Below are 8,541 nucleotides of genomic sequence, written 5' to 3'. Positions count from 1 at the left end.
GGTTACGCAAATGAAATTAATGAAATGCAGATATGCACAATATATATTATCCATATAGAAATACAGTAGCGCCGTTTTCTCGATCACCATGTCATTGTTGCTACTTGGTAGTCTTTGGGTTGGCGAAGTCATTGCGGCGTTTCTTCAAAGGCTTTTCACCTATCATCATTTGAGCTTAATACAAATGCGTTATCTTTACCCTCTTTGAGTGATTCTTGGGATGCATCCGTTGTATTTTCTTCGTCATCGTGTGGTGGATGTTTTGTCGAACGTCCATTTGGATAACGGTTGCTTTTCAATTGAATGTTTGGTTGGTTCACGTTGCTTCCGTCAATGTGATCCGTAGCGGGGTTCCATGCAGTTGTCAGAGGTGGCTGGGCAATTACGGGATCACAGACGAATGACTTGCGCTTTGTGTGGTCAAGTACTCCAGTGAGAATTCCTTGACAACCGTCCGTGTACGCGTAAATTCTGACTTTGTCCGCAGTGAACGTCACGATATCTCCGGGTTTCCAAGCCGATATGAGTCCACTTTGCTTCTCAAAAACGGTGAGCGTGAAGAGAAATGGCCATTGTGCTTGCTCACTGAGCTGTTTCAGCACCGAAACAGCTTCATCACTGGCGTTCGCGTCCAATAATGCAACGTGTTGTCCATACACTGCCCCCTCTTTTTTCTTTGCAGCGGTAAAAGAAATGACGCGCAGTTGAATCTTCATTGTGGGTTCCTTGCCGACAGATGCTTGGACTTCATTGCGAATGCCCTCAATAGTGTTGATTGCAGGAGCTTGTTCCTTGGCCTGTGTGTTCTTGAGACGTTGAAGGAGGGTGTCGTTCATTGTTGAAATCTGTTCAATAATGAACGTTCTCACTGGTAATTCCAACCGTTAAAACTTTGGTGTTATTGTCACACAGTTCGTTGGATACTTAATTAGAGATAATTATGCTCTGTGTGGGACAGAGCTACACATAATAGGCAACTGACATGGCACGGACAAAAGCTCCAGCACGGTTTCGGCCAATTTTGTCAAATCCCGTGGCGCAAGCAGCGGCCGCAGTAAGATTGGAGCAAATGGATACGTATCGTGTTGCTCCTCCAATGTACGAACGACTTCACCATAGTGCTGATGAGGTGAGTCATGTGATACTAAAGTTATCAATAGGTATAAACAAAGTACATGTAGAGTAAATCCGAGGCAGTTGTGCTGCAACGAACGACGGAATCGGCGGGCGTTGTACCAATACGATGTGATGTACCGAGTACGGGGCTGGCTAACGAACCAACTATTCCACAGCCAATGGTGATGAATGCCGCGGTGGTTGTCGAAAGGCAAGTGGTGCCTGGATCTGTAACCGTACGACGTTCGAAACGATATTCACCACGTATCAATTATTCTTGCATATTGGAACTGACATATTTGTAGGAACTCTGGCTTGTTCGTCACGGGTGTTTCAATCACTTATTCGGCAAATTGTAACCGCCATGTATGCCCCATATTGCTATTGGAAATGGCAAGGGAGTGCCATATTGGCATTGCAAAGAGCTGCAGAAGCATTCCTTGTGGAGCATTTTGAAGCCGCATACCGATGTACACTGCATCGCAATCGGCTGACTCTTACTGTCCAAGACACAGCTTTGCTTTTTCGACTCCAGCGACATCGTGATCAAGATCGTCCAGGACATAAAAAAAGAAATGTCGACTAAGATATCCACGTATAACAGGTTCATTGTGCGCTAAATGAACATATCAACATCACCATGATATTGAATTGCGTTTAGCTTAAGTAGTCAATAGTATTCACTACTACATACTAATTAGTAACGTCGCGGAGATTAATTTAATAGGGTTGAAATGAACAAACAATATACTAAAACATCACTTCATTTTAACATGTTGACTAACTTGTGGTACTAAATTGATTGTTCTGGCTTATAATGAAATTGTGCATATTTGACCTTAACTTTGGGTTAACTTTAAATCAATTTACAGTACGATGTAGTTGTATTATGCATATTTACTGTATCCCATGGCGACTATAAGTCGAACATTTACACAGTTCGTGTTTACATATTATTAAATACTTCACGCTGAACAATATTTGGTGTCCATATGCCATCTTCTCCTGGTATGTCACTGTCATGGACTAAAACGTGGACATTCTTGTTCGACGTAACCCGAGAGAACGCAACGTATAGTTGACCGTGCGAAAATACTGGCTCGGGTAAGTATATCCCAACATATTTCAATGTTTGGCCTTGGCTCTTGTGAATTGTCATGGCAAAGGCAAGTCGGACAGGAAATTGCCGCCGCTTCAGTTCAAATGGCCACGAGTCGTTGGGATTCCCGATCAAATCGATTCTTGGAATGACCACATCATTTTGAGCATGATCACCCGAAACAATTCGAGCACGAATGACATTCTCGTGCAGCTCAGTGACAATTAGACGGGTTCCATTGCACAATCCATTTGCTGGACAAAGGTTCCGTAAAAGAATGATTGGAACCCCAACTTTGAGACGCAGGACATGTTCAGGAAACCCCCCCAATTCCAGCGTGTTCAGGAATTCCACGGGGAAGTGGATTGCCATTTGTTCAGCTGGTCTTCCACTGCCGTCATCCACAACGGAGTCGGCAGAAAAATACTCCCGAGCCACACTCGGCATACTTTGCAAAATGGTCAAATTCAGCTTGGTGACAATGTAGTTCTTGGGGGCCAACAGAGCTCTCTCTGACAAATACTTTTGTCGTGTAGGCAACGACCACGAACGATATCCATTCGGCTGAGTCAAGTCGGCATAGATTTGAGCGATCAGCTTGTCTAAGCTGTGTGGTCCATTGTAGTTTTCAGCAATTCCATTAGGAAGTTGTACAGATCCATTGATTGTTCGGGCTGTCCCTTCACCAATGGAGATGAGGAACTTGGAAAATGCAACCATTTCAGCCTTGTCCGAGGGCGACAATCCATCCGCTCGTAGTCGCATGTTGGCTGTGAGCTTAATTCGATTTCTTTGGATAGCTTTCCACAATGTACTCCGAGGGAGCGTTGCACGAACCGATGCCATGGCGTCGTTACGAGGGATTACTGGTAATAACTGCTTGAAATCGCCGGAAAAGATGATGACTTTTCCACCAAATGGCTGACGCACTTTCATGATGTCCTGAAACATCCGATCCACAGCTTCGATAATATGACGATGTACCAATGAAATCTCATCCCATATGATGAGGTCTGCAGCTTGAAGCAGTTTAGAGGAATCGGCTTGAACTGTATAGTTGCAGGACATTTCTTTTGATGGTGTCGACGTTGGAATGCCAAATCTGCTGTGGGCAGTACGTCCACCCATCATGAGCAATGCAGCCAATCCAGACGATGCAACGGGTAGAGCAATCTTTCCCTTGAGGCGTACTTCAGCCAGCAAGACTTGGCATATGAACGTCTTTCCGGACCCGCCTTCGCCTTCCAAAAAGAACAGGTTGCTATTGGAAGGGTGGTCGATGGCGCCCATTACTCGATTGAAAAAAGCGATGTGCTCGGCAGTGCCAATCGAGAGATTGGCTCGAATTCGTCGTAGCTTCGCAGCTTCATTGTGAGCGTAGCTCATTTCGTTGGCCAATAATGGATTCGGGTCCAATGCAGCGTCTGCGACAAATTCGTCCGGGATTGTTGGGAGTTTGCCAGTGTCTGAAAATGACGCTAAACTTGATCCCATGGACCGAAGAAACTTGTCAATTTCAGTCAATGTAAAGCCAAGAACTTGAACGCGTTGGCCAACTTCATCCACATTTGCCCGTTTGCTTGACAACCGATATCGGAAATCGTCCGACAATGCAACGTAATGGTCAGTCCATAACTTCTTCACATCGGTCGGATTGCAAAACATCAATATGATGCAAAACAGGTTCCGAAGGCTTCGTGGCAATTGAAATTCCGTTGCTTCGGCCAAGCACTTGTCCCATTCAATGTCGTTGGCAAGGAGCCCCAGCGCAATACATGCATCCTCATTGGTGGGGTAAACCACTCCATCCACAGTTCGTAGGTCCTCGTACGAGATTGGACATGTTTTGTGTAACAACAGCATCCGAAGGCAATACCGTGGCTTGTCCTTGGGGGTCACAGCGTGAATACGGCCAATTGTCTTGGTCTTGACTTTTCTCGGGGTCCAATTTCGCTGCTGTTGGTTCCAAACGAAGTACTCCACGACATCGACGTATTTTAGAGTTGACATGGCAGGCTGGGTACAGTACTTTGCACACAACTCGAAAAAGCGAGTGAGCTTTGTTTGCTTTCCCCGTGAGCCAATGTCGTCTGGCGACTCGAGCTCTCGCCATTGAACAGCTTGCTTCCCGCTTAGATGTATTGGCAAAGACTCCACTGCATGGGTACTCCAGTGCGTTTCAAAACCCAGGATGTGCCAAACAGCTTCAGTGCAAGATACATATCGCATGGACTCGTGGATGTTAATTTCATCGTTCAAGTCCACTTCGACATCCGCCATGTCAGGGCCTACATTTCTACGTCAATTATAACTCAGTACAATTACTTCATACCTTTGAATATGTACTTGTATAAATATTTGACACACAATATCGATGTGCAGATTTCGACATTGATATGGCAATTGTATCTCAGCGACAACCTCGGAGAATACGGAACGACTCTAGCGTTCAACGCATTTTGTTCTCGACGGCGATACAACGGAAATTTGTTCGCATCAAAGGTGGTAGTCTCGCAAAATGGCTTGGGAAATCCCTTTTCACAAAACCCATCTCTCCCCATACATCGACCATCGCAGTTGTGGAGATTGTGCCTGTTAATGATTTCAAAAAGGCGCGGCTGGGTAGTTCTGTTTGGCACTTCACTCGACACAAATCCATCGATTTCGCTTGGGTGTTCGATTTTGTTCGCTAATCCAATCAAGATGTGTGCGTGGGGCAACCCACGCTTTTGAAATTCAACGACGTACGTTAGGTACGTAATGCCCGCAAACTCGTTTCCACTAACGATTGCCTTCGTCAATTGCTGAAGTTTCATGTGGAACACTCGGTTGACAATGTCCGGACGATAGTGAGCAAGTTGAGCGTCCGTACTGCCAGCAAACGTCTTCAAAAACGCCAAGGCATCGTTGATTTCCTTCCACTTCGTGTTGCACGTCATTGTCACAAAAAGTGACGGTTTTCCATATCGTCGCACCAAAGCCATCGAGTCTTGGAATTTCTGAGATCGGTGACGATCACTGCCTTTGTACGTTGCTGGTAAAATGATACGTTTTCCAACGTCCACCGGATCGAAGTCTCCAGCCATGGCATCACGTACATTCGTATACGTGTCTGCGCGTATGGTGTCTTGGTGCTCGCGATGCCAACGCAATGCATTCACTTCATGTCGGCAATATTGATCAGTCCAATATTGCAAACCAACTTTGCCAGCGCAATGCAGTGGAGAAAACGGCAAGCGTTGATGCAACTTGTACTTGGAGTACTTGAGCACTGAGAGCCGCTTCGGAGACTTGCCTGACGCGTCGGGCACTGCATCAGGGTCTCGTTGCATATTCAAACCCCATCCACTTTCTGCCAGTGGAAATAGTACAGGGTACTGCAGTGGCTCGTACATCGTAGACACCTCAGATACACGCTGTAATTGACCGTACCGTGGCAGGACTACGATATCACGGCCAACACTCTCCGATTCGTACTCCATACACATAGCAATCTCTGCCGCTTGTGGGGTATTGAACGCCCGACTGTCTCGTCCACGACGGGGTCGAATAGTAATTCGTACTTCAAACGGATCCACTGTGGTTTCAACATCGCGTTGTTGCCGCAGTCGTTCGACGTCGCCAGATAGCGATTTAAACCTAATGTTACTTTGTTGATTACTAAATATTAGTATGCAAGTTGAACTTAACTTACAATGTCGCAAAGGCATTATGCTTTGAAATAAGTGATTGCATTCGTTCTGCAATGATCAACTCAGCGGCCGAACAATTCAAATTGGACGCCATACGAGTACGCAATTGCATTTGATCGTCAGAGTCCAGTACATAGACTTGAGCAAAGCTTCTTGGCTTCCCGTTCAATGGCTCATAAGATCCAATGCGGTGGATCATTTGGCCTCGTATCTTGTACACTGGGGGGCCAGGAGGAAGTTGGGTTTCGTTCGCTCCAATGGACGTAAACGCAAACAGAGAATTGAGCCTAAACAAAGATTATTAAGATTGCGATTTCTCGATTACCAATGCAACTTACTTTTTGGATGCTTCAGCAAATATGCTAGACTTAAATGTGTTGATATACCATTGCATATCAGCCGAGTACTCAGCTTCGGTACATGGATTCGAATCATTGTATTGACCCCGCGCAACTTGAGATTCGTACATGTCCAGCCACACAGGCTCATCCAAAGGTTTGATGGTATTGTCCATGCAGCACGGAGTTTGCTTGGTTTTTCCTTGCTCCGAAGCCCATAACAAAGCACTGCAAAACTTGCAGCGATGTTGAAGAGAAAGCGCTGGTACAATTTCATGGTACGGTGTTCGCCTTTCATCCACATCTTCTAATGGCTGGAATGCTTTCGCTCGAGCAAACTCTAAACAATATTGTGATGTAAGAACAAAGCTTATCAAATCTTACGTGCAGGCACAGTGAAACTCGCAGCATTACAAACATTCGTATTGGAGGAAGTTGACGACGACCGCGCAGGTACAACCATACTTGCGGATGTCATATTGTCATTGACAGCCGGTAGTCGTGCAGGTACAGTAGAACTCGCAGATATCATTGGAACATTGGCAGGGACCGACAATGAATTTCGTGCAGGCATAGTGTCGACAGTTGCGCCCTCTTGGACAAATGTTCCGAATGGGGTCTCAATATGCCTAGTGTCCTCTATTTAGTGATTCCAATGCCACCTACTACTGCATCGTATTATGATTTACCGAGGCTGTGATTGGGCCGATGTGTTTGACGAAGGCAGTACCCCAAATTGCTGCCGAAGTGCTTGAACTTCATCCAAAAATCGCTTGGCTCGTTTCGACAGAGGTTGATTCGAAAGTGTAAATCGCTCGCTAGCTGTTGACTGTAACATCACTGGGCTTTGTACACTGGTTACTGGTTGGGTTTCGGCGCTGGGCATTTGCGGGTGTGCCCTTCGCTTGCCAAACTTGTTCACTCGCTCGCTAGATGTTGACTGCAACATCCTTGGGCTTTGCACACTGGTTACTGGTTGGGTTTCGGCGCTGGGCGTTTGCGGGTGTGCCCTTCGCTTGCCAAGCTTGTTTGCTGAAGGCTGCTTGGGTAGCATTGTCGTAAGCCCACTTATTGACACTGATATAAACCTCAAGATGTAGATCCAAATGAAAGCCCTGTCGCTTGGACATGTCTGGCAGCAATACTACATCAGGATAACGTAATCCTAAAATATATAATCCAAGGGTAGGGATATGTCAGGGTTGGGTTAATCCCGATTCATCATGATCATTTTGTTAATACTTCAAGTAGGTTACAATGAACTATATTAACAGCATACTAAAACGGTGTTCACGATGATGTAATTTAAGGATAGGGATAGGTTAGGGGCTGGGTTAATAACCGCGTATACAGCAAAAGCGGTCGAATGTTGTGAATACATTTGAAATCAACTAACAGCATATTAAAACAGTGTTCAACTAACACGGTTTAAATTTGACTTACAGTTAACTTGGTAGCTATTAAAATAATTGTTTCAGCTTATATATTTAAGGACTGACGTGTAGTGTTACTATAAGTATACTAACATGTACTTTAGTACTACGTAGTATTCTGGATACTTCGAAGTAGTCTAAGTACCTCCCTCAGTAGTACTTCAGTACTGTAGTAGTAGTGATTGATGCACTGGGTATAACAGTATGCACTATGTACTACGTAGAACGAATTGATATTACTGTATTAAGTACTGAGTACGCGTCACGGATGTACTACGTAGCTGCGGCTAAAGACTGCCACCCTCATCATAATCATTTACTGCAATGCCACTGCACACCACAACAACTGCTTACCACAACGCTGCTACCACACGCCATCATCCCACCACAACCGCTTACCAAAATGCCGCCACAGCACTACACGCCATACAACCGCTTACCGCAATGCGTCCACTACACAGCACCATCCCCACCATAACCGCCCCTCGAAATACCACCACTACAACGCTTACCGTAACACTGCCACCACACGCCACAGTTGCCAACACATGCCACCGTCGCCACCACTACCTCATATCGGAATGCTGCCACTGTGCTACTGCCACCACACGCCACGGTTGCCAACACATGCCACCGTCGCCACCACTACCTCATATCGGAATGCTGCCACTGTGCGCTACACCACTAAACTGTTCGCCGCGATGCTACACGCGTCGCCACCACAGTCCAGCACAAACGCGGTCCTGGCACGCCAGTGCCGTTTGCAGCTTTGCTGTCACTGTCACGAACGCAACTGTGAGACCGTCCACCGCTGCCGCAACTGCATGCCGCCGTCGTGGTGTTGATACAGGCATGTGTAGCCT

The 8,541-nt window shown here is 46.0% G+C and overlaps 1 protein-coding gene across 1 annotated transcript; it reads right to left on the bottom strand.

The window, feature by feature from the left end:
• Nucleotides 1-5,905: 5,905 nt before the first annotated feature.
• Nucleotides 5,906-7,299, bottom strand: H257_18814 (hypothetical protein; the record flags this gene model as incomplete). The annotated part of the gene is made up of 2 exons (XM_009847940.1): nucleotides 5,906-6,194; nucleotides 6,935-7,299. The coding sequence occupies 2 exons, from the start codon at nucleotides 7,297-7,299 to the stop codon at nucleotides 5,906-5,908; spliced, it is 654 nt and encodes a 217-aa protein (XP_009846242.1).
• Nucleotides 7,300-8,541: the final 1,242 nt, after the last annotated feature.

Source organism: Aphanomyces astaci (assembly GCF_000520075.1).
Source record: "Aphanomyces astaci strain APO3 unplaced genomic scaffold supercont1.228, whole genome shotgun sequence".
In the NCBI taxonomy this organism is placed as follows: domain Eukaryota; phylum Oomycota; class Saprolegniomycetes; order Saprolegniales; family Verrucalvaceae; genus Aphanomyces; species Aphanomyces astaci.
Note: the sequence above shows the minus strand (reverse complement) of the source record. Positions and strands in the feature narration are given on the sequence as shown.